Source organism: Sapajus apella, unplaced genomic scaffold (genome assembly GCF_009761245.1).
Source record: "Sapajus apella isolate SASKATOON/1434 unplaced genomic scaffold, GSC_monkey_1.0 scaffold43, whole genome shotgun sequence".
NCBI lineage: Eukaryota > Metazoa > Chordata > Mammalia > Primates > Cebidae > Sapajus > Sapajus apella.
The window spans coordinates 9,038,926-9,064,903 of record NW_022436983.1 but is presented as its reverse complement, the minus strand read 5'-3'; the positions used below and the strand labels follow the sequence as shown (position 1 = coordinate 9,064,903).

General features: G+C 50.1%; 1 protein-coding gene across 13 annotated transcripts in view; it reads right to left on the bottom strand.

The window, feature by feature from the left end:
- FHAD1 (forkhead associated phosphopeptide binding domain 1) overlaps positions 1 to 25,978 on the bottom strand; it is a 160,279-nt gene that overhangs the window by 19,896 nt on the left and 114,405 nt on the right. For 10 of the 13 annotated variants that reach the window (XM_032300467.1, XM_032300474.1, XM_032300470.1 and 7 more), the window contains 10 exons: positions 22,944 to 23,117; positions 20,656 to 20,881; positions 19,007 to 19,091; positions 15,225 to 15,331; positions 12,718 to 12,877; positions 10,559 to 10,691; positions 5,685 to 5,814; positions 4,854 to 4,981; positions 653 to 748; positions 11 to 231 (listed from right to left, as the gene is read on the bottom strand). In XM_032300467.1, coding sequence (XP_032156358.1) covers positions 11 to 231; positions 653 to 748; positions 4,854 to 4,981; positions 5,685 to 5,814; positions 10,559 to 10,691; positions 12,718 to 12,877; positions 15,225 to 15,331; positions 19,007 to 19,091; positions 20,656 to 20,881; positions 22,944 to 23,117 — 1,460 coding nt within the window. Of the gene's footprint in view, positions 1 to 10; positions 326 to 652; positions 749 to 4,853; positions 4,982 to 5,684; positions 5,815 to 10,558; positions 10,692 to 12,717; positions 12,878 to 15,224; positions 15,332 to 19,006; positions 19,092 to 20,655; positions 20,882 to 22,943; positions 23,118 to 25,978 lie in introns of those variants that run through there. The other 3 variants (XM_032300468.1, XM_032300478.1, XM_032300479.1) reach the window with 3 other exon arrangements.

Sequence of the window (25,978 nt, the reverse complement as noted above, 5' to 3'; positions counted from 1 at the left end):
GCCGAGGTACCTGAGCTGTTCAATATCCTTTTCGTATCCTCTCAACAGCTCCTCTTTCCTCTCTAGCCGGTTCTTGAGTTGGGTGATCTTTTCAAACACCAGGTCGAGGTCCCTCTGTCGAAGCTGGTTGACCCTCTCCCTCTCTTTGGGGGAGAGATATTTCATGGACACGTGGCCAGACATGTCCTTGATGTTCATCAGACTTCCGAGGGTTTTGCTCATCTCCAGGTACTACAAGGAAAGCGTTTGCAGATAAGCAGCATTCCCCGGGGCCGCTGGTGGCCGCTTTAAGGAGGCCAGCGTCTAAGTCTGTTTCGTTCACCTTCTGCAATTGCAGAGAACAAACAAATGCTTTGAAAGGAGCGCCACTGGGGCTTCCATTTTCCCCACGTCCATTTACGCTATGCCTTTTTTGAGAGCTGGGAGTGAAAAATGACAACAGGTATAAACACTTCATTCTAACTACCCGTGTTTTCAAGGAATGTGGCTATGTGACTCCTGAGCCATGCTGGGATAGTAGACAGGTCTTGCAGAGTTATTAGAACAACTAACTAGGCATGTGAGGTTTCCATTTAAACTATCCCGTGGTTATCACTGACTGCAGGGCACCCAGGCTTCGGACAGCAGTGGGTTGGATGCTGGATATACGTACCAGCTTTTCACTGAGCTCTAAAGCCTCAGCCATGTCCATCTTCCCTGACTTCTCCATGGCTGAGCTGAATGTTGTGTTGCAAAGGCCATTCTGAGGCTGAAATCAGACAGAAATAAAAGCCCTCTCTTGACATTCCATTACAACTTTCTATGACCAGAAGCTAAAGCACTGTATGATTACCAAAGATTAACTCAAGAGAGTGGATTTTCAGTCCAGGTCCTGATCATTCAGTCTGATTCCTCTGTCAACTGCTTTCTTATAACTGTATTCCTACCCTTCAGAGAATGACTGTCTTTGAAGTCTTTGTAATTGTACATCACTTGTCTTGTTCTTTGATCACTGCCTGTCTTCCCTCTAGAACAGTGGTTCTCAATTGGGGTGGCTTTGTCCCCTCCCCTGGGCCATTTGGCAGTGTTTGGAAACATTTTTCATTGTCACAACTGCAGGCAGGGAGTGCTACCGGCATCTAGGGGGCTAGAGAGCAAAGACGCTATAAGATATCCACACATCCCTCCACAAACTGCGCCAGAATTATGGGGTCCTAAAACATCAACAGTGCTAAGGCCTGGAAACCCCGGTCCAGACGAGAGTGCCATCGGAGCAGGGACTGTGTTGCTGTTTGCTCATTCTCCCTCTCCATGTGCCCAGCATTGTGCCTGGCACAGAATGGCACACAGAGTGGGCATGTCTGTCAAACGAATAAATACAGGTTAAATAAAAAATATCCCCCTTCCTTTTATTAAAGGAACTTCATGTTCATGCAGCAGAAACTGGACCCTCACTTTAGACCCTTTCCAGAGATGATACAGCTGTGTGCTTGCTGAGACCGTGCTCAGCCCGCTGCTTGCTAAAAACCCCAGCTGAACGCATAGAAAAGCCACTAGGCCAAGCGGGGAGTCCGGGGGTCACAGACAATCCCCCATACATCCCCCCCAACTAAACTGGGTTTTAAGTGCTCGCCATGGACACCAAGAGCATGTCAGTTCACAGCATGCACCGGCTCTACACTATAAACTTGGGAGATTAAAAAAAAAACCCACGCAGTCCCAAAAACGTAAAAGCATAAAGGAGACTGTGATAGGTTAAGTGTGACTTTTTTTTTTGAGATGGAGTTTTGCCCTTGTCACTCAGGCTAGAGTGCAATGACGTGATCTCAGCTCACTGCAACCTCCGCCTCCCAGGTTCAAGTGATTCTCCTGCCTCAGCCTCCCGAGTAGTTGGGATTATAGGCACCCACCACCATGCCTGGTTAATTTTGTATTTTTAGTAGAGATGGGGTTTCTCCATGTTGGTCAGGCTGGTCTCAAACTCCTGACCTAATAATCTGCCTGCCTCGGCCTCCCAAAGTGCTAGGATTATAGGCGTGAATCACCACACCTGGCCATATTTGTCTATAGTAAGAGTAGACACATTTATCTATCTAGAGATGAGAATAAAGAAGGTATTTAAAGACCACAATAAATTGGGCAGATTTCCTACAAAAAGAACCTAAAATGCAGCTTGGTGTCTCCAGCTCCCCGAGCTGCGTCCTCTGCACTGTCCTTCAGAACCTCCTCTCTTTCCCTACAGGTGACTGGAGTCCTAAGCGAGGGTGACCTAAGGAAGAGGCTGGGCTGCAGGTTCGATCACACCATCAGACCAGCAGGGTGCAAGAGGCGGGCCTCCAGGGACACAGTCCTGGCTCTGTCATTCATTATCTCTGTGACCTTGGGTGAGGTGCTTGACCTTCTGAAACCTTATGAACCTTAGTTTTTCCTTCTCTTTATTTTTATGTTTATTTTTTTTTTTTTTGAGATGGAGTTTCACGTTGTTGCCCAGGCTGGAGTGCTGTGGTGCATTCTGGTTCACTGCAACCTCCACCTCCTGGGTTCAAGTGATTCTTGTGCCTCAGCATAGATGTGCACCACCATGCCTGGCTAACTTTTGTATTTTTAGTAGAGACGGGGTTTTGCCATGTTGGCCAGGCTAGTCTCTAACTTCTGGCCTCAAGTGATCTGCCTGCTTCAGCCTCCCAAAGAGTTGGGATTACAGGCATGAGCCACCATGTCTGGCCTGAAGTCTTAATTTTTCTTATCTGTAAAATGGGGATAAGAATGGTAACTGACCCAGGCTGTGTGGACTAAATGAGATAACGCATGTGAAGGGCTTTGCTCAATGCCTGGTAGAGAAAGCACTCAGTAAATGCCAGCTGTTCTTCCTCCTGCCCTTCTCTTCCTTCTTTTTTTGAGACAGGGTCTCTGTCGCCCAGGCCTGAGTGCAGTGGTGCAATCTCGGCTCACTGCAGCCTCCACTTCCTGGGCTCAAGTGATTCTCTAGCCTCAGCCTCCCGAGCAGCTTCCGGGAATACAGGTGTGGGAACCAATGCCTGGTTCATTTTTTGGTATTTTTTTTTTTGTAGAGACGGGGCCTCGCCATGTTGCCCAGGCTGGTCTTGAACTCCTGAGCTCAAAGTGATCCACCTGCCTTGGCCTCCCAAAGTGCTGGGATTATTGGCATGAGCCACTGCGCTTGGTTCCTTTCTTTCTTTTAATCTGAATTGCTGCCAGCGTTGGAAGATTGAGGTCTTTCGAGAGTGGAGAGTTTTCCTGCTGTGTGGTGTCCATGGCAGGACTGGGGCCCTGCCGAGGAGAAGGCCTGTTTTCAGAGTGGGTCAGGCTGGGAATGGGCCCAACCTGCAGGCTGCCCCTCCACGCCCACCTTCGCTGAAGGAGGGTTTGATTTTCTCAAGAAAACCAGCTCATTTCCAAGGACCTTCTTCCTGGACTCTCGCGAATGTCCAGAAAAACCTGCCAAGAGAACGTAGGATGGCCTCATTATTTCTTCTAGAAACCTGGCTGGTGCGGATCCAGCTGCAGCAGCAAACATACCCTTGGCAGGTCCTGTGACAGATGCTGACCCGTCACGTGTCCATCAAATGCCCAAACATCCATTTAGGGTAAAAAGGCACCTTCGATTGCAAGGATGAGATCACTTCTGGAAATCCTATTGTCCCGGCTGGAGAGCAGTGGGACGATCAGAGCTCACTGTTGCCTTGAACACCTGGGCTCAAGTGATCTTCCCATCTCAGCCTCCTGAGTAGCCAGGACTGCAGGCACCTGGCACCATGCCTGACTAATGTATTTTTAATTTTTTTTTTTTTTTTTTGGAGATGGAGTTTCGCTCTTGTTACCCAGGCTGGAGTGCAATGGCGCGATCTCGGCTCACTGCAACCTCCGCCTCCCGGGTTCAGGCAATTCTCCTGCCCCAGCCTCCTGAGTAGCTGGGATTACAGGCACGCGCCACCATGCCCAGCTAACTTTTTTGTATTTTTAGTAGAGACGGGGTTTCACCATGTTGACCAGGATGGTCTCGATCTCTTGACCTCGTGATCCACCCACCTCGGCCTCCCAAAGTGCTGGGATTACAAGCGTGAGCCACCGCGCCCGGCTTAATTTTTTTTTGGTAGAGCTGGGGTCTCGCTATGTTTCTCAGGCTAGTCTCAAAATCCTGACCTCAAGAGATCTTCTTCTCTTGGCTTTGCAAAGTGGTAGGATTACAGGCGTGAGCCACCACACCTGGTCTATTTAAACAGTATTTAATAATAATAACATATCATTTATCAAGTTTTTCCTCTGAGCCAGGCACTGGGTTAAGCACTTTGGAGAATTATCTCCCTCAGTATTTTCATCATCATTTTACAGCTGGGAAAGGGAGTCCCAGAAAGGTTAAGAGCCTTGCCCAAGGTCACACAGCTTGCAGAGCTTGGATCTGGACATGAGTCCCTCTGACTCTAGAGCTGTGTGCTCTGAATCACGGCCCCCTTCTCCTGCCTTTTATATGTCTGTGTTTTTCAGGTGACAGTGAAAAGCAAACTTCAGACAAACTCATGGTGGAACATGATAAATTAGCCTGCTGAACACGTTCTGCAGAATATAACACACGATGTGAAAAGGGTCCTGTCACGCTTCAGTGATTAATCTGGCCCAACGTCACTGCCACGCTAAACCATGCTGTGCAGAAACGGAAGGACACCTTTCTGTGCAAACACTGGACAACTGGTAGGGTCGGGGTACTAACTAGTGAGTATAGACAACGGCCCATCAGGGAGGACCTGGCCCCAAACCACTGACATGTATGGTTGTGCCAGGGAACCCAGCTCATGTCTGCCCTCAGGCCCCTCCTTTCCATGCCAGTCACAGCAGAGAGAATTTTCTTTGGTTACCGCTAGGATCTCTATTCTTGAGAGAGTTGGCAAATCCGGTTTTGCATCCAACAGTATTTTCTGGACATTGTTTTCCATTCTGAGGTTTTTTAAATCTAGAACTGATTCATTCAGGTGGTGTTTATGACCTATAAAAGAATAAAGCAGACTCAAAAGAAGGGCTCAGGAAGAAGTGATTTCATGTCATGACCACAGCTACTACTTCTGGGACGCTTACCACAGGCTCGTTTTCATCCTCACGGCCGCCTCCCTTGGAGATGAGGACACAGGCCTAGAGGGATTAACTGACTCGGCCAAGGTCACCCGGCTTATATGAGGGTGCAGCCACACAGGCGTCAGTGCCAAGGCACTGAGGGAGGACTTTGCTAAGGTCCTCCAGCCACGGAACCAGGGTGGAACTTGAACCCAGGCTTCCAGGTCCTAGACAGTGCCCAAACCTGCAGTAGACCCTAAGTCTTAGGAGAGCACGAGCCCCTCTAAACAGGTACTCTAAGTGGTTCCCAGACATTGATCCTTAGACAGTGTTCAGCCATGACAAAGTTTTCACCCAGCTACCGTGAAGTAAGAAAAAGTACAATAGTGAGTTGTGCATCAAATCCTATTTATTTAATAGGATAAAATCTCCTTCAGTATTTTCTGGGTTCCTTTGGAGCCTCTGGAACAAGGCCTGCACTTGACTCTGAGATCACTGTCTGCCCATTGTTTTGTGTGTTACAATGTCCTTTGAGTTCGAGACGATGCGGATAAAATATGGTACTCCTGGCAAACTGGTCAGTCCCAAATGTGAGCCCGAGTCTGGGGTCCCCTGCGCTGACTCGGAAGGAGACTTACCTGGCGAGCGGGCCTTCTCAAGTTCTTTAATTCGTGCTCGAAGTTCAGATAAGGCCTTTTTCTGACGCTGGATGACCTCCTCATGCCGGGACCCTTTGCACTTGACCCCTAGGTCGCTGAAGGATGGCTCCTGTGGGTAGAATGGGGCGGGCAGCAGTTGATCAGGGATTGGAAGATTTCTCTTACATTCACAGAAACATGAACGACTGACGGGTAGTGGAACGCTGTCACTTAGCACCTTCGGGAAAACATCATTAGGGCATCAGCAGAGACAGAATTTACATTTTTCATCTCAACTATCAGGTCACATGTAGGAAGACTTCCAGCTTTCCCATTTAGCATTACTGTAAATAAAAGGGCCCCTCCAGGTTCCCTCTCCATGTTTTCTTTTTCTCCTAATACTATTCCATGCCTGGGTTTCCATTTGCTGCCATTCCGGTCTTGTTTCTGAACAGCCACAGCAAATTCTACTCCTGGAAGGGCATTTTCAGATGAGAACGCATGATGCTTTCTTTTAACTGGTGATAAGGATGGTTGTTTAATATTTGCTAGGGGGATTTGATAGATTGGCTCTTATTTGGGCTGGAGAAAGGAAAACCTTTCTCTGAGACTTTGGAGCCTCCAGAGCGGCACTGTCCCACAGAACTTCCTGTGGTGAAGGGAATGTTTTAAACCTGCACCGTCCCATATGGTAGTCACTAGACCCAGATGGACCATCCTAAATAGCTCAGACTAGAGTTGTGTGTGTGTGTGTGTGTGTGTGTGTGTGTGTGTGTGCGCGTGCGCGCGCGTGTGTTGTTTATTTTGGTTTGTGGAGATAGGATCTTTCTCTGTTGCCCAGCCTGGAATGCAATGGCATGATCGCAGCTCACTGTAGCCTCTACCTCTGGGCTCAAGTCATCCTTCCAGCTCTGTAGCTGGGACTACAGGTGCGTGCCACCACACCTGGCTCATTTTTTCTATTTTTTTGTAGCGACAGGTGTCACTTTGTAGCCCACGCTGGTCTCAAACTCCTGAGCTCAAGCAATCCTCCTGCCTCAGCCTTCCAAGGTACTGGGATTACTGGCGTGAGCCACTGTACCCAGAGTTGGGTTTACTAAGAGCACAGACAAGAAGTTGGGTTTACTAAGAGCACAGACAAGGAAAGGTCTTTTTCATCTTTTAAGGGTCATGTACCCTTTTAAGATTTGGAAGCATGCAGGGCTTTTTTTTTTTTCCTCCAGAAAAATTCACATCGACACAAATATTAGCATACAACTTCCAGAGGGTCAAAACCTCCTGAAGTCCATTCATAAACTCTGAGTTAAACAACGCTTCTCTCAGGTAAGCAATTCATTCATTAATTCATTCATCACACATCGATTTATTGAGCACCTCTGTGTGCCAAGCCTGGTTCTGGGCTCTAGGGATTCCGCAGTGGCTAAACCCGCAACGGCCCTGTTGTCATAGATTTTGCATCCTCATGTGGGCAGACAGACAACAAGGTGAAAATATCTGGTAGAAGTGATAAGCAGTACAGAGAAAATTAAGCGGGGAGGTGGGGTGGGGTGTTGGGAACAGTTTTCAGTTGTAGATAGAGCTGCCAGGGAAGATTTCAGTCAAACCGGCAAGAAGGAGAAGAAATTGACAATCTGGCTCTTTTTAAATAATTTTTAAAATAACAGTTTTGGTTCACTTCACGCATATACATATATAGCTAGATACAGGTACAGAAGATAATATCTATGTAGTATGAAGTGAACCAACATTGTTAAAAAGCTGCCAATCCATCTATCTACTGGCCGATGGCAGTGACTGCATGCCAGACACTGCTCTAGGCAGGGGTGAGATCAGGGGGTGAGCAGACGAGCCCTTGCTGCAGTGGGCAAAGTTCTATGGGGCAGACAGATAACAGACAGACAGACGCACAGATACTCTAATTCCAGAGAGTGATAAGTGCTCTCAGGAAAAGAAAGCAGAGAAGCGCAAAGGGGACATCTGTTTGTTCTTCTTCCTTTGATGGTTCAAGTGCTTGCCAAAGCCTGTATGACACATCCCTGGCCCTGTGCTAGCCACACTGCCACCGGGGAACAGGGCCTGTGGCCTCCTTCAAGGGACTCCACAGTGCTGTCCGAGGTCCCCCTGGGACGGTCTCTACTCCCACCCCCATGTCCCCATCACTTGTTCCCTCCCTTCCTTCCGGCTCTGCTCCACGTCTCCTCCAGCACAGGCCTCCCTCGCCACCCGACCCCAAAGAACCCTCCTGCCCCCAGGTCACTCTGTGCCGTTCCTCAGAGCACTTACTCCCACTGGACATTTCGCCTGATCTTGGCTTGTGTATTTCCGTGTCTCCCCTCCGTGATGGGCTCCGTGAGAGCAGTCTTTATCTCCTCTGAGGACTGTGCTACTCCCAGGGCCCAGGGCTGTATCTGAGCATAGTAGGTGCTCAATAAATATGGAGCCTGCATGAACAGAGGTCAGAAACAGGAGCTGTAAAGAGCTTGCCCCGGCTTTCCGCCTGGGAGCAGGGCTCCGCAGCTTCGAGGGAAAGGCACCCCACCCTTGCTGCGCTTAGCAGGGCCTCGCTTGTCCTCGGACCCTGGCTCCAGCCTGCTCACAGCTGCAAGGCTGCTTCCCTTCCGGGGTTGGCTCTACGCTGGCCTTGGTCACCTCTTGAGGATACGTGTTTGCCCTAGGAGTAAACAACCTGGAATATTCTCCCTCTCTCTCTGTCCTCTATGTTTAGCAGGGGGTAGGGGATACTGAGTTTTGGGGGTGTAGGGGTAGCCACGGCATTGAGGCTGCATCACAGCCTGTGCTTGGCCTGAGGGGTACCGGGAGCACCACATGACCCCTCCTCACGGCTCTTCGGGGAATTGGTTTATTTGGAGACGATGGAGATTCTTTCTCATACAACTCTTAAGCCCTCTGACCCACTCTGGCTTAGAAAGCAGAAAGGAGCCCGAGGGAGGAAAACCATTCCAAGAAGGAACAAACATATTTTCCCTTTTATCTTGCAGTCTCCCTCCCCAATCCTCCTCCACGAATTCCACCACATAATATAAACTAAACATCAAGGGCATCCCAGTTCAACAATCCAGTCCAACAGATGTGCACAGAGTCCAGGGGCGTTTGGTGTGGGTGGGCCCTGTGTGTCTTCTCCTATCCCTGGCATAGGACCTGGCACACAGCAGATGCTCAATAGTCACTGAATGAGTGAATGAATATGGGTCAGGTTCTGCTCTAAAAGCCTGGGATTCCGACAGGAGTGCCGCACACTCCCCGCCCCATGGAGCTTATGGCCACGTGGGCCTGCTGTAGCCACCCCTCTTCCCGGTCGCCCTGAGCAACCAGGAGACACTTGTGTGAAGGTGCTCTGGACAGTGATCGCTGCCAAGGACAGCTGGCTGGACCTCGAGCCGTTTCATTCAAGCTGTTTGCAGCCCTGGCTCAAGGCTGTCTGGCAGGGGAAGGGCATCTTTGAGTGCGCCAGAAAGCAAGCTGACACATTTGGCCTGGCTTCCCAGCAAAAATCCAATGCCCATTACTGGAACGCCATGCTCTCTAGGCTCCAAAAGCCTCAGGGAAAGAACAGCCCCAGGCCCCGGGAAACCCAGGGCCTTGAGGACTCACTGCACCTCACAATCGCATGCTGTGGATCACGGGGAGTAGCGCAGCCCCAGCCATAGGGACAGAGTGTGAGTACCAGCTTCCAGGATGGCCCAGTAAAGGCTGTTTTCACTCAAAGACACGCTCCCATCCGATGCTTCTGGGCAGGTGCACAGAACAGCTACCAAGACACAGCCACGGAGCACTCACTGCATGGCTCTTTGGGAAGGCAGTTTGGCCCCATCAAGCACAATTCAGGAAGAACAAGTACATTAAATGCAGCGTTGCACAAGAGGACACACAGCCTAGGTGTCCATCCAAAGGGGACTGGTTGGAAAAAAGAAACACAGTGGAATTCCACACAGCCATGTAACAGGGTGAGGCAGATCTTCATATTCTTGCAAAGATGCCCATTAGTGTCTGTAAAAATAAACCCATGTTGCAGAATGTACATGGTTTGATACCATTAGCAAAAAAATTATGTACTAAACAAATATCTCTATGGGCCAGGCATGGTGGCTCACACCTGTAATCCCAGCACTTTGAGAGGCCGAGGTAGGTGGATCTCTTGAGTCCAGGAGTTCAAGACCAGCCTGGATAACATGGCGAAACCTCATCTCTACTGAAAATACAAAAATTAGCCAGGTGTGGTGGCATGCACCTATAGTCCCAGCTACTAGGGAGGCTGAGGCAGGAGGATCATTTGAAACTTGGGAAGTTGAGGCTGCAGTGAAGTTTTGATTGTACCACTGCACTCCAGCCTGGGTGACAGAGTGGGACCTCACCTTGAAATAAATGTAAATGAATGAATAAGTAAATATCTATATGTATGGGTTGTATGTGTTTGTGTATTCAGGTGTGTATATACATAAAATCTATTTCTCAACCAACCCATAAGGTGGGGATGGTCATTACTCTCAGAAAAGGGAACTGGGGCACAGTAACCTCCCCAAGTTCACAGAGTTTCTAAGCAGAGGAGTTGAGATTCAAACGCAGGTGGAGTGAATCCACACCTGATCTTCAGCCACTGCACCTTCTTGACCGTGTGAGAACGTGGAGGCCTCTGTGAGGGAAAGCTCTCACGGCACACACATCACACTGTGGACAGCTGTGACCTCTGGTGACTGCGACCGAACAGGCAGGATTCTGCGATTTACGTTATACATTTCACACGGGCAAGTCATACTTTTGGAACTTAGGATGAAAATGTCTTCAAAAGGAAAGAAAGCCACCACTGGGCCCCGTCTTAACACGTCCTTCCAGGTGCTCGGGTGGGTGGCACTCACCTCTTGGCTGCTGGAGAAGACCTTGGTGTGGACTGGCTCTATCTGCACAGAGGTGTCACGCGTCTGGGTCTTCTTCCTGGGCTTTTGTTCCTTCTCTGTGTTCAGCTGGAGACTGTGTTTCTCTTGGGAAGCCCTAGGGCGGAGAAGAGGCAGATGGCATGAGGTTCTGGGAACCACAAATTACTTTTGTACTCATTGGAAGACCAGGAAATGAAGCTCTATTTTTTTTTTTTTTTGAAATGGAGTCTCACTCTGTTGCCAGGCTGGAGTAGAGCGGTGCGATCTTGGCTCGCTGTAATCTCCGCCTCCCGGGTTAAAGCATTTCTCCTGCCTCACCCTCCTGAGTAGCTGGGATTACAGGTGTGTGCCACCACACCCAGCTAATTTTTGTGTTTTTACTAGAAATGGGGTTTCACCATGTTGGCCAGGATGGTCTTGATCATCTGACCTTGTGATCTATCTGCCTCGGTCTCCCAAAGTGCTGGGATTACAGGCGTGAGCCAGGGGGTCCAGCCACGGAGCTCTATTTTTATAGGAAACAGAATTCTTTTGAGACTTCAGTTTCCAGCTCCCAGATTTCTAGAGAATTCGGTTTCAGGGAACTCATGGGAGAGTGGCCAGGACAGGGAGCACCTGCCCTTGGTTCCTACACCGGGGCTGTGGACACCTGCTGTGGCTTTACGGGGACATTCACTGCATGCCCGCTGTTTCTATCACTTTAAGTGTGGCTAGCCCTTCTATTTCTCATAACAATCCCACAAGTTAGGAACTCTGCTTGTCCCATTTTACGGACAAGTAGAGAGACACACAGCAATCTGCCTGCAGTCACCTTGCTTGTGGAGGGTCTGGCCTCTGTTTTTTTTAGACGAAGTCTTGTTCTTGTTGCCCAGGCTGGAGTGCAATGGTGTGATCTCAGCTCACTGCAACCTCCGCCTCCTAGGTTCAAGCGACTCTCCTGCCTCAGCCTCCCGAGTAGCTGGGACAGGCGTGCACCACCACGCCCGGCTAATTTTGTATTTTTAGTAGAGACGGGGTTTCACTATATGTTGGCCAGGCTAGTGTCAAACCCCTGACCTTCGGTGATCAGCCCACCTCAGTCCCCCAAAGTGCTGGGATTACAAGTGTGAGCCACCGCACCTGGCCTAGGGTCTGGCTTTGAAACCAGGCAGCTGGGTCTGGAGTCTGCTCCTTCAGCAACTATGAATCCGCTTCGGCCACAGGAAGCTACCAAATATCCACAAAACATCAATTTCACTCAAACTTTTTTGTGAAAACATGACTCATTTTAAAATGTGGGTAAGATTACAGGTAAAAATGCAAGCTCATGGGTATTTTTAAAGAGAAACCCATGGGACAATGACAGTATTACATACTTTAAGCTGACACCTCCAGTTTATTCATTTGTTAAATAAATATTAATTTCCTTTATGAACTGGGAATCAACAGTGGGCAAGGTCTACAAAGACCCTGTCCTTGTGGGGAGGGCAGGCGATCAACAGGCAATGGGCCGGGTGTGGTAGCTCACACCTGTAATCCCAGCACTTTGGAAGGCTGAGGTGGGCTGATTACTTGAGGTCAGGAGTTCGAGACCAGCCTGACCAACATGGTGAAACCTAGTCTCTACTAAAAACACAAAAAAATTAGCTAGGCGTGATGGCTCATGCCTATAGTCCCAGCTGTTCCAGAGGCTGAGGCACGAGAATGGCTTGTACCCGGGAAGCAGAGGTTGCAGTGAGCTGAGACTGCTCCACAGCACTCCAGCCTGGGTGGCAGAGCAAGTGAGACTCCATCTCAAAAACAACAACAACAACAACAACAAAACAACAACAAAAACAGGCAAAGGTAGCTTTGCTGTGTGCTCAGTGGTAGGTTAGACAGAGTACAGGGGCCAAGGGAGCCCAAGCATGGCAGGATCCCTTGGCTATGTTTGGTGAGGGTGAGTGAGGGAGGGCTTCCTGGAGGAAGTGGCTTTTAAGCAGAGACCTGTCATCTAGAAGATTGGACAAGGAAGTCTGAGAAGCACAGAACTAAGCAAAGTCACGAAACACATATCATTCATTCATTCATTCAACTCTTCAAGCAGCATGTACTGAGCCCTCTCTGTGTGCAAGGCTCAGTGGCTCCCCACACCAGGAGACCGCCCGCAACCACCCCCCAACCTGAGTGCCTCCTTGAGGGCCTTCAGCTCCCGGTCTTTCTTTTCCACCAGGCTGCTCATCTGGACCATCTTCTCCCTGAGCACACTCAGCTCCTTGCTCTGCTGCTGGACCAGTGCCACGTTCCGCTCCAGTTCCGTCTTCTGCTTCTCATTCAGCTCCCCTGGGAGTGACAGGAGGGCCGGTGAGAGGGGCTCCGCTAAGGGCCACGGCAGATCTGCCGGGCCTACAAGAACCACCAGGCAGGTCTGCCCCCTGGGAATTCTCAGGGGCTTTAGGAACAGCCAGGAGGTCTGCTTGCACCTCAGCAAGTAACAGCAAGATCACGCAACTGTCACCTGCTGGCGGTGGCACCTCCATGAGGTGTGTGGGCTCCTGCCCCACCCTCGCCTTGCACCAGTGGATGCTGGCAGGGCTGCACCGGCGTCTCTTTGGCATTTCAGGGCACTCCAGCTGGCATTCAGCTGCCTGTTTCTGCATCTCTGCTAAGGCCTCTGAAGCCTCCTCTGCTATATGGCCACCATACAGGGAGCAAATACCACTGAAGGGCTTGGGACCGGGGCAAGGTAAGAGCAGAGGTGTGGTGACCTCTTGCCAGTGGCTGGTGCGGGCTGGAGTCTGCACCCCTTAGGTGGGGCAGCCCGGCGCATGTGTTCTCCCTCACGCCCCAGCATTCCCAGCCAAATTAAGCTCCAGTTGCCCCCGTGCCCACGTGACTGACCGTCCAGTCTCCACCCTTCCCCCTCTGCTGGGATTGTTGTTTCCTGCTGGGATTACCTCGAAAATAAACTGCCTGCAGTGGAATTCTGCTCTCTGTGTTTGCTTCTGGGGAAGCTCAGACTCAGTTGTCTCTGCGTAGCATGACCTCAAATCTGTGTAGCAACCTTCAAGGTAGACACTTTTTTTTTTTTTTTTTTTTGAGACAGAGTCTTGTTCTGTCACCCAAGCTGCGATCTTGGCTCATGGCAACCTCTGCCTCACGGGTTCAAGTGATTCTCCTGACTCAGCCTCCTGAGTAGTTGGGATTACAGGCGTGCACTACCATGCCTGACTAATTTTTGTATTTTCAGTAGAGAAAGCATTTCACCATGTTGGCCAGGCTGGTCTTGAACTCTTTACGCCTGTAGTCCCAGCACCTTGGGAGACCGAGGCAGGTGGATCACTCAGGTGATCACTCAGGTGACCTGCCCTCCTTGGTCTCCCAAGGTGCTGGGACTATAGGCATAAGGTAGCTACTATGAACATCCCCACTTCACAGATGCAGAAACTAAGGCTCAGAGAGGTAAGGGATTTGCCTGAGGTCATGCAACTAAGAGTGCGCAGACATGGAATCGGGCTCAGCATCCCTCTCCTTGAGAACCGGACACCGTAGCCTCTACCCCACACTTTCTCATACCCTATTATGGAAAAATTCAGCCCTAAATGCAACAGCAACAGCTACAGGGAGCAAATACCACTGACGGGCTTGGGACGGACGCAAGATAAGAGCATTCCTTTCCCTTCCTCCACTTCCCCAGGCTTAGTTCTATCTTCCAGCTCCTGCCTGTCTGCGTCCTTGCTGGAGGGAGAGTAGGGATGGGAAAGAGAGGCTGCTACCAGGTGCAAGAAAGGGGGCAGAAGTGAAAGGGCGGAGATGAGGCGGAGCGAAGCGGGAGTCTGGAGGCAGCGTTGTTTGGGTCTGTCCAGAACAGCGCAGAACTCAGTTGTTTTGCCCCAACTCTAGGTAGCCACTGACGGCCACGTCAATCCTAGGAAGAAGTCACGTTGTCTCTACTTGGCATCTGAGGAAGAGGAGGCCTGGAGAGACCCCCTTGCCCTCAGTCCCAAAGCTAGTGAGTGCTGGGGCTTGTGCAAAATGGCCTGCCGCAGGGACAGCCCAGGATTGCCCTCCAAGCCTCTGCTTCCAGGAGCAAATCTGTGCCAAAGGAAACTTCTCCCTGAAGAAGAAAGTTGCATTTCAGTGCAGAGGTCCAAAGTCCTCTGGAGAATGTGCCCTGTGCCTTTTGGCATTGAGTCAGGGACTCAGTGGAGGATGGGAATCAGGGATATATCCAGGATACAGCTTTTGCTGACCCTGAGTTATAAACAAACAAACAATGACAACAACAACAAAAAAAGTCAAAGGTAGCTTTGCTGTGTGCTAAGTGGTAGGTTAGACAGAGTACAGGGGCCAAGGGAGCCCAAGCATAGCAGGATCTCTTGGCTATGTTTGGTGAGGGTGAGTGAGGGAGGGCTTCCTGGAGGAAGTGGCATTTAAGCAGAGACCTGTCATCTGGAAGATTGGACAAAGAAGTTTGAGAAGCACGAACACATATCATTCATTCATTCACTCAACTCCTCAAGCAGCGTGTACTGAGCCCTCTCTCTGGGCAAGGATCAAGCCTTGCCTGGGGTGCCGGGACAGCACAGGGAAGCAGGATTTCTTATGCCAAAGATTTCGACTCTTAAGCCTCATCTCTTTCCTTTCTCTAGTGGGTCGGAGGTCAAGAGACACAGGAGATCGTTCAAACCTCTCAAATCTGACATTCTGCTGTGGGCTTCGGTGAGGTCTTTCCTTAACTTCATGATGACCTCCTGCTGGGACAGGATTTCCTTCTGAGCAGCCAGTAAGTCGTCTCTGAAATTCACAAAAACAGGAGAAGTCAGTTCCACTCAAATTCCACGTTATTTCCTGAGTGTCAGGGAGGCACCGAGTACAAATGCAAAGAGATTCTCAGTGGTCCATGCGATGCCAGTCCCAGCCAGGGATGAGGACAGTCTTTAAAAACTCTGAAACAAAAATGACTTTTTTGTTGCACCTTCATTTAAGAAAATACATTGAGTCCGAGCACTGGGCACACACCTGTAATCCCAGCACTTTGGGAGGCCAAGACTGGAGGATCACTTGAGCCCAGGAGTTTGAGACCAGCCTGGGCAACATAAATCGGAACCCCCTCTCTAAAAAAAAAAAAAAAAAAAAATAGGCCAGGCACGGTGGCTCATGCCGGTAATCCCAGCACTTGGGGAGGCCGTCATGGTGGATCATGAGGTCAGGAGTTCGAGACCAGCCTGATCAACATGGTGAAACCCCATTTCTACTAAAAATACAAAAATAGCTGGGTGTGGTGGCACGCATCTGTAGTCCCAGCTACTCAGGAAGCTGAGGCAGAATTGCTTGAACCCAGGAGGCGGAGGTTGCAGTGAGCCAAGATTGTGCCACTGCACACCAGCCTGGCAACACAGCGAGATTCCGTCTTAAAAAACAAAAAAATTAGCCAGGCATAGTGATGTGTGGCTGTTGTACCAGCTACTTGGGAGGCTAAGGTGGGAAGACTGCTTGAGCATAGGAGTTGAAGGCTGCACTCCAGCCTGGGTGACAGAGCAAGACCCTGTCTCTAAGAAAAAGAAAGAAAGAAAAAGGAAAATCCATTGAGATAGAACAATGGATCTGGCTGAGTTGAGTCTGAGGCTCAAATATGCCTTGCATGAGAGTGACACCCACCACCCACCATCATGAATTGACGTGCCTGTGGGCTTCTGACAGTGGAGGGAGAGGGGAAGGTGATTTTGAGGAGGTTCAGGGACAGGGAAGAAGGAGAGGAAGACAGTGTGGCTTTCTTCTCTCATCAGCCTCTTTGACTTCCTGGTGGAGAGAGGCGGGGCTGGATGTGAATGAATGGTGTCCTTGGGGGAGCTGGCAGAAGAGTGGCCTTGGGAACCAGGCAAGCAGCGGGGACAACTCCCCACCACCTGCCGAGGGCAGCACACCTTTGGCACCCTGAGACTCAGAGTGGTTGATGGGAGGGGGGCTGTGCCCAGTGGAGGGGTGAAGGGTGCCCAGCAGAACAGCAGGGGAGGCGCCCTGCTGGGGGATTTGATTGGAAGAACACAGGGTGTGCATCTCAGCAAGTTGGGAAACTGCAGCCTTGGGGAGACAGGTCATGTTAATGCTGCGGGGAGGAGGTCCTGCCCTTCTGGAAGGGGTTTAGGAGCCTTAGTCTTGGGGCAGGTATTACTGCCACTTCATTTGAGTTCACAGGCTTTTGAAATCCAGTCTCCTCTTATATAGACTTCATTTTTAAATATATTTTTATTTTTTTGAGATGGAGTCTTGCTCTGTTGCCCAGGCTGGAGTTCAGTGGTGCAATCTCGGCTCACTGCAACCTCCACCTCCTGGGTTCAAGTGATTCTCCAGCCTCAGCCTCCTGAGTAGCTGGGACTACAGGCGTCCACCACTTGCCTAATTTTTGTATTTTTAGTAGAGATAGATAGGCTTTCACCATGTTGGTTAGGCTGGTCTCAAACTCCCGACCTCAGGTGATCCACCCACCTCGGCCTCCCAAAGTGCTGGGATTACAGGTGTGAGCCACCGTGCCTGGCCTTATACAGACTTTAGAAGGTACTGTGTTTATTATGAATTAAAGTAAAACACTGGCAGGTGCATGCCACACAACAAAAAAAGACTGGCGATCATCAGAATGAAAATAACTGCATATATATAATGTATTCTCCGTGTGCGTGCATGCGTGTGCGCGCACGAGTGCGTCCTTGGCTGCAACCACAAATCTTTCAACTTGAGGACAGAACCTTAGAACTCAAGCCTGCTCACACTCTAAGGAAGTGGACCACAGCAGAGCCAGGCCATGCTGATGCTTCTCCAAGTCATGGGACCACTGTTTCTAGAGTTTAAACAGGAGGAGGAGTCGGGAGATTTTCACAATGGGGAGGCCGCATATCCCTGTCTTTCTGTAAAAACCCTGTGACGTCAGACTTCGGTCACTAGAATTTGGTGCAAGGGTGAGGCAGGTGGTTCTCCTGTTGGGGGACTTCTGAATCCCTCCTCTGCGTCCCATCGGCGCCTCCTTCTTTACGAGATGCTTTCTGGATCTTTCCCATTCATATGTTTGTTTCTCTGAAAACTGTCAGTTCTTTGAGGACAGACTTCTTTATTACACTGGCTCTCAGGGTCAGGAGAGTTGAGGTCATTTATTTAAGGTCATTTAGCCGATTCCTCAACTTCTCACCCTACAGGACCCCACCCCACCAAGTGGTCTCCTGTTTGAAATCTCTGCTTATAACACCTACTTGGGAAAAATAGCCAATAAAAGTATTAGCTAACTTTCCCAAGCACTAGGCATGTACAGCCTTACTTCACAAACATGGAAGCTAAGGGTCAGTGAGGCGGTGTGACTTGCCCGGGGTCACAAGGCTAGAAAGTGTCCAGTTGGAATCTGCTATGTTTTGAATGTCTGTCCCCTCCAAATCTCAAGTTGAAACTTACCCCCCAATGTGGCAGTATTGAGAGGCGGGGCCTTTATAAAGCAATTGGGTCATGAAGGCACAATTATGGATTAATGGATTTGTGGACTACTGGGTCAGTGGATTAATGGGTTATCGTGGCAGTGGGACTGTGGATTTACAAAAAGAGGAGGGGAGACCTGAGCTGGCACACTCAGCCCCTGGCCACGTGTTGCCCTGCACCACTCCCAGACTCTGCAGAGAGTCCCCAGCAGCAAGAAGGCCCTCACCAGCTGCAGCCCCTCAGCCTGGGACTTCTCAGTCCCCATAACTGTAAGAAACGAGCTCCTTTTCTTTTCTTTTCTTTTTTTTTTTTTGAGATGCAGTCTCACTCTGTCACCCAGGCTGGAGTGCAGTGGCGCGATCTCAGCTCACTGCAACCTCTGCCTCCCGGGTTTAAGCGATTCTCCTGCCTCAGCCTCCTGAGCAGCTGGGATTACAGGTGCCTGCCACCATGCCCGGCTAATTTTTTTGTTTTTTAGTAGAGACGGGGTTTCACCATTTTGACCAGGATGGTCTCGGTCTCTTGACCTCGTGATCCACCTGCCTCGGCCTCCCAAAGTGCTGGGATTACAGGCTGAGTCACCGCGCCCGGCCAGTTTTTATTTTTAGTAGAGACGAGGTTTTACCATGTTGGTCAGGCTGATCTCGACAACCAGAGGTTGCACAATCTGCCCACTTCAGTCTCCCAAAGTGCTTGGATTACAGGCATGAGCCACCATGCCTGGCCAGAAATGAACTCATTTTCATTATAAATTACCCAGTTTTGGGTATTCTGTTATAAACAGCAGAAAACAGGCGCAGGGTCTGAACGTAGCTCCACTTAACTCTTTCCACGACACCACCTGCCTTGCTGAAGGAATGGGGAAATGTAAGCAGCACTGGGAAGGCAGCAGGCTGGGCTCCCTGTTTGGCTTCTGACAATATGGCCCCGGTAGGGGCTGGTTTCCTGTTTGCCCCCACCCAGGTGGCACCCGTGAGAATGCCTGGCGCTCACACACCCGCAGGTACTCACATCAGGTGTTCGCACGCCATGTCTTTGGCACTGCTGTCCGTCGTGGGAGCCACCGGAGGGTCTTGTGGCCTTTCTTCCTTGTGGGCTGTATTAGAGGGACACGTGAATGTTGTGAGAAGAGGCCATCCTTCCCCTTTGCTTACAAACGCACCTGTGTCTTTCACAATTTGCAAATCCTGCCTCCACCTGTGGCGCTCTCCGCCTTGTGAGACCCGCACGTGTTCCATGTTACGGGCTGAGGGCTCTCCCCAAGTGTGTGGCTATGTGACCTTCCCAGCTACTCTAGAAGGCAGGGACCCTCAAGTCCACTCACAGACAATGAAAGGGGCACCAGAGTGATGGAGGCTGCTGGCGACCACTCGGCGAAGCTGGTGAGCAGTGCGGCCTCAGCCCCTGGTCCCACCACCTGCCCGCCTCTCTCAAAAGAAGAATCTGTGTTTAGGGCCTTCCACTGCTTTCCTCCCACTTACACCTCAGTGCACCGCCTCTGGTGTCCTGGCTCACTGCTCAGTCACGTGTTCACTCACGTGTTTACTCCTTCAACAAACATTTGTGGAGTGCACGTTGGCCTAAGTGTGGGAGTGACAAAGATGCAGTCGCCCTTCAGGTCCCAGCTCAATCTCAAACACCCTTCCTCTGACCTGGACTCTGGGTTCGGAAACTGAACCCCGCTTTTCGTCCTCATCACGGCGCCCTATTCGTCTGGGATCACCTGTCAGGGCAATAATTTTGTTACGAGGAGGACAAAAACTGGCTTGTCCATCACTGGATCCTGAGTGCCCACATGAGACTGGAACATCACAGAAGCTTCACCGAGAGAGATGAATGAATGAATGAATGAATGAATGAATGTAGTAAGTCTTGATGGCCTGCCAACTTGCTGGGGACTAGAGCCGTGTTTCTTAACCAGCAGTGAGTTTGCCTCTAGGGGACATTGGGCAATGTCTGGAGACATTTTTGGTTGTCACAACTGGGGTAGGGGTGCTGCTGGCATCTGGTGGGTGGAGGCCAGGGAGTCTGCTAACACCCGACAGTGCCCAGGGTAGTCCCATCCATGAAAAAATGATCCTGCCCCAAATGTCAACAGGGCTGAGGCTGGGATACCCTGGCCCCAGTCCTCTACTTCCAGAACTTTCTCCAAGAGCTTAATATCTTTACAATAGTACAACTTACCTTGGCCATTTGGGGCCAACCAGTGCTCACAAGTCTGAGTTCTTTTTTCAGCCTCTTTCGGGCTTATTTTTTAAGGGAGAAATCCTGGCTGCTAATGAAAGTGCATTGGTCAAGATGTAAAAGGTCGATGGCAGAGAGAAGCCTCTGAAAGGCCCCCGTGCGAGCTGTTTTCATGTGGAAACGATGATTCCACTTCGCGCTGCTCTCAATGGCCCTGACAGCCCTGGTAGCCTGCGTGTCTCGCCGGCTCACTGGGTCGGCACAAAGGATGTCCCAACTCATTGCCATGACTTCTGCTGAACCTGGGCCTCGGAGGGCTTCTGACATCGTTGTGTGACAAGAACAAAAGGAGGCCTCACAGAATGAATGAGCTTTTGAATGAGGCGCTTTTCTTAACCATCAGCCCATTAGGACCCAGGGGACAATCAGAACCTGCCCCCAACACGAAGATTTCCTTGGCCTCCCTTCAGACTCACCTGGATCGTTGTCCTTCAACGTTGCAATCTCGCCTTCTATTTTTTTATGGTGCTGAGTGACTTTCTGGAGTCTCTCCTCAAGACTCACAATTGTCTGGGAGTGCTGTTTGATTTGCTCCTTATATTCCAGGATCTCTTCTTCAAACCCGTGTCTCTGCGATTCCTGCTCATCCTGGAGCGCCTTTACCCTCTGCTGCTGCAGGATTAGCTGGTTTTCCATCATGATCTGGGAAACAGTATCACTCAGTGTGATCTTGGGAGCTGGATATGACGACAACAAGGATATGGCCCCTCTGCATACACACAGGTGCTAACCTGGGCCCCACCCCAAGGCCTTAGCACGTGCTGTTCCCTTTGCCTTGTAAACTTCTTCCCCAGCTCCTTGCATGGTTGACTGCTTCTTGACTTTCAGGGCTCAGCTCCAGCGTCACCTCCTCTGAGAGGCCCTCCCTGACCACCTACCAGGAGCAGCCCCAGACACTTTCTGTTCCAGTGTCTGTTTCATTGTCCCCGAAGCCTTTAATCTTGTTTCTTTGTTTCTCATGCCCACTAGAATGTAAACTTCGTAACAGCAGAAATGTGTCTTTTTCTACTTACTGCTATGCCCACAGCATTTGATGTTTGATAAATATTTGTGGAATTAATGAGTGAACAATTTCATAAGAAAAAGTGAATGAATTTGCATTTCTTTCTTTCTTTTTTCTTTTTTTTTTTTTTGGAGACAGAGTCTTGTTCTGTCACCCAGGTTAGAGTGCAGAGCATGATCTTGGCTCACTGCAACCTCCGCCTCCTGGTTCAAGCGATACTCCTGCCTCAGCCTCCTGAGTACGTAGGACTACAGGCATGCATCGCCACATTCAGCTGAATTTTGTAATTTTTTTTTAGTGGAGATGGGGTTTTGCCATTTGACCAGGCTGGTCTCAAACTCCTGACCTCAGACGATGCACCCACCTTGGCACCCCAAAATGCTAGGATTACAGGTGTGAGCCACTGTGCCTGATCAGAACTTACATTTCTTAAAAACAAAACCAACTTGCATTTCTTAAAAACAAAAAATTACTGATGATCCCTGAATGGCAAATCAGTTGCTTTCCCACGCCCACCCCCTCCTGAGGCTCCCCTTGGTGTTTCCATGTCAGCACCTCCTCCTCGCTGCCCGCCTGCTCCTCCGACCTCACCCTGTCCTGCTCCCTATTCCCAGGTGACATGTTGGGCCGTGGCCTCTGATCTCCCCATGACAGGTACACTCTTTGCCCGAGACACACACGCTCACTCTTCCAAGGACCCTGCCTAGGAGGCGGCCTTCCAGGTTAGGCTCTCGTCTTGCTGTCTTTCCCAAAACTACTGCGTACCCAAAGCTGGGGGGCTTTTGAACTTTGATGCCCTATCCTTGCCTTCCTTCTCTTGTCTCCTCTTCTCCAAAAAAGGATTGCTCCAAGAGAACCCCCCCACAATGATCCCAGACCTGCAGACTGCCATTCCTATGCTGTCCCTAACCCATCATGTCCCCAGGCGCCCTGGCCTGAAGCGTGCGGTCTCCTCTGGCACTGTCTTCTCCTTGGCGCTCACGTCCCGCCAGCCGTTATCAAGTCCTGCCATTGTAACACTCTCCAGCAACTCCCTCCCTCCCATGCCTCCCCCTGCCCCAGCCAAGGTCAGGTCCTAATGATTCTGGTCTATACCACGTGCCACACCCAGAGCTGTCTTCTCCAATGCCACACCCTCGTGAAATTTACTCTGTGCTCGTCTGACAGATTAACCTGCATTCCTTTCTTGCCCAGAAACCTGTTGGTTGAACATATGGATGACAGAATGAATGCAACATCCAGCCCTGGTTGTGGAGGGCCTCGAATGCCGAGTCTATGCTTTAACACACTGTCTGAAAGCCGGTGGAATAGTCACTGATCACGAAATCCTGAGTGTTCTCACTGATCCTGCGAGGACCCTGAAATACGTCTCAGAACACCCTGCAGAGAGGGCATCCTGTGTACCTTTCACTCTAAACCAACACTTCTCATTAGGGGGCGATTAAGGGACACTTGGCAGTGTCTGCATTTTTGGTGACCACGACTGCGGGGAGAGGGCTTCTGGCATCTGGTGGGCAGGGGACAGGGTTGGTGCTAAATAACCTAAGATGCTCAGGACAGCCCCTACAGGAAAGAGCTACTTGGCCCAGAGCATCTGCCGTGCTGAGGCTGAGAAGCCCCCACCCAAACCACAGGTTCTCACAGCACTGTAATCTTCCATGGAGAGAAAAAGTCTCCCGTTCCCGGAAGGCAGCGACCTACCATTTTTGTCTTGGCAGTTTCCAGTTCAGCTAATGTTTCATTTAATTGCAAGGCGAGGCTCTCTGCTTTTAGACTTTCAGTTGTCTTTGTTTTCTGAGCCTCTTCGACCATGGCCAGTGCATCACTTAATTTATTATTTAAAACGTCCTGTTTTTGCTCTTTGAATTCCATTTCCTACACAAAAAACAAGTAGCAAAATAACAGAGATTCAGGAATACATACTTACCCAGCCCCCTCCTCCCCCACCTTCAGTGAGGAGGCAAAGTCTACTGTCTAATTATTCTGTCGATCCTTTGAAAGTACAAAGTCCATGCCTTCTCTGGAAGGTTCCAATTATGATAGAACTTGTCTTTATATTCAGCGGAGATCTGTCTCCTTGTGATTTCTGGTCTCTCAGCTCAGCTCTGTCACCTGGAGCTCATTGAGTACGTTTTATTTCTCTTTTATGAGACAGCCCTTTAAATATTTGAGGAGGGCTGTCATGTCTGTCTCTAAATCTGTTCTCCAGGATGAATGTGCCGCGTCCCTTCTCTCCTTCGATGCACACCTGCCTCCAGGATACCCCGTTTCCTCCAGGGCTTCGGCGGCCCCGTCCTGGGCACCTCTTGTCCCTCCTCCTGGAACCCGTTCTTTTGCTCTTTCACGGTCAACATTCTGTTCTTCTCCTTGAGTCCTTCCTGCAATAATGTGGAGTGTGGGCTTCTTGACTGGCACTGTGCTGGCCATCTTATGAATATTGTCTAATCCAATTTCAAATGTATTTGCAGTCCTGGGCATTTTTCAACTGTTGGTGGAGGGGCAAGCTGCTGTGACCTTTTACACAGTCATTCAGGAACGTGTACTGTGAGCCTGAAAATCATGCATGTCCTGTGACTCAGCAACTCCACTTTAGGGAATTTTTCCTAAGGACATAGAAACTGATGCGCAGGGTGGTTGAGCGAGCGTCTTCGGCACTAGTGAAGACCAAGAAACCACCCTGTACCCCGGGCCACAGGGAAGGAGGAGAGAAATCAGGTTCCATCCAGCACACTGCAAACCCAGGCCACGGAACATGGTTCCATGCCACTGAGATGTTCTATGCAAAATTCAATCATTCAAATTTTTTTTTTTTTTTTTTTTTTGAGATGGAGTTTCACTCTTGTTACCCAGGCTGGAGTGCAATGACGCGATCTTGGCTCACCGCAAACTCCGCCTCCCGGGTTCAGGCAATTCTCCTGCCCCAGCCTCCTGAGTTGCTGGGATTACAGGCACGTGCCACCACGCCCAGCTAATTTTTGTATTTTTAGTAGAGACGGGGTTTCACCATTTTGACCAGGATGGTCTCGATCTCTTGACCTTGTGATCCACCCGCCTCGGCCTCCCAAAGTGCTGGGATTACAGGCTTGAGCCACCGCGCCCGGCCTCTTTTTTTTTTTTTTTGAGAAGGAGTCTCACTCTATTGCCCAGGCTGGAGTGCAATGGCATGATCTTGGCTCACTGCAACCTTCGCCTCCCTGGTTCAAGCGATTTTCCTGCCTCAGCCTCCCAAGTAGCTGGGATTACAGGCATGCACCACCACGACTGGCTAATTTTTGTATTTTCAGTAGAGACGAGGTTTCACCATGTTGGTCAGGCTGGGCTTGAACTCCTGACCTCAGGTGATCCACCGGCCTCGGCCTCCCAAAATGCAGGGATTACAGGCATGAGCCACTGTGCCCAGCCGAGACCCCACCTTCTGGTGTCACTGTTCTAAGGATATTGCTGAGAAGGCTGCTTGTGGCAGAATCCTCTACATAATGACCCTTTAGGAGAGATTCTTGCTGGTCTGGTTCCAAGAATGGTCGTATTTCCGTGAGTGCTTGGTCCATTTTTGTCTGGTAAACTGTGCAACCAGCTGGGTTTTCCCTTGCACTGTAACTGCTAGAGTAAAAACTGTGACTCATTCATTGATTCCATGACACACTTTTTTTTTTTTGCATTAGTCTCATTCCCGATCCATTTTATGTCCCAGCTTACCTACCTTTAATGCTTTAACCTCTCCTTTTCGCCTACCCGTAGTGTGTTTCATGGGCGATCCATGGTCCATCATGTGGAGGACATGGCTGCTTGGGAAGCGACTGCCTCTCTCAGGCTCTCCCACAGCCTGCAGCACGTGCCTCCCCGCAGGGGTCCTCTGTGACCCTGATGGCCCTGGGCTGAGAAGTCCCGCATCACTTCACCCAACTCTCATCTACCTTCTCTGGACACATGGCCAGTTACTGAACGACCCTCTTAAAGAGTGGTGTCCAGGGCTGACGGGCCCTCCTGACTATCCTCCCTAGAGCAGCGTTGTTTAAAGTGCATCAGCACCATGGACTGCTTATGAAACATGCAGATTCCTGAGTCTGTCCTCCACAGGGGATCAGAATTTCTTGGGGTGGGGTCCAAGAAACAGGCATTTAAAATAAATTCCCCCAAGATTCGAATGCATGCTAATGTTTGCAAACCTTTCTTTGAAGAAAATGATCCCAGTTTGATGTGAATAGAGACCTTTTTAGTCCTAGCTGGTCCCGAAAATCCTTTGAAGTCATAGTCACCTATATTTAAATTTAACCCATTATTGCCAGGATGCATGTTTGTCACCTGCTTTGACTTTGACATATTGGTCATTGTGTGTGTGTGTGTGTGTGTGTGTGCGCGTGCGCGCCTTGTACTGTTGGGACCCAGCAGAAGCCAGTTATGCCCTATTGCTTATGAGGTACCTGCAGGGTAAGACAGGGTCACGTGCACAATCCACTTCTATTCCTACTGCGTTTACAATTCTCAGTGATAACAGTAAAGGTGGTCAGACGTGGTGGCTCATGCCTGTAATCCCAGCACTTTGAGAGGCTGGGGTGGGTGAATCACGAGGTCAGGAATTTGAGACCAGCTTGGCCAATATGGTAAAACCTCGTCTCTACTAAAAATACAAAAAAAAAAAAAAATTAGCTGGGCGTAGTGGCAGGCACCTGTAATCCCAGCTACTAGGGAGGCTGAGGCAGGAGAATTGCTTGAACCTGGGAAGTGGAGGTAGGAGT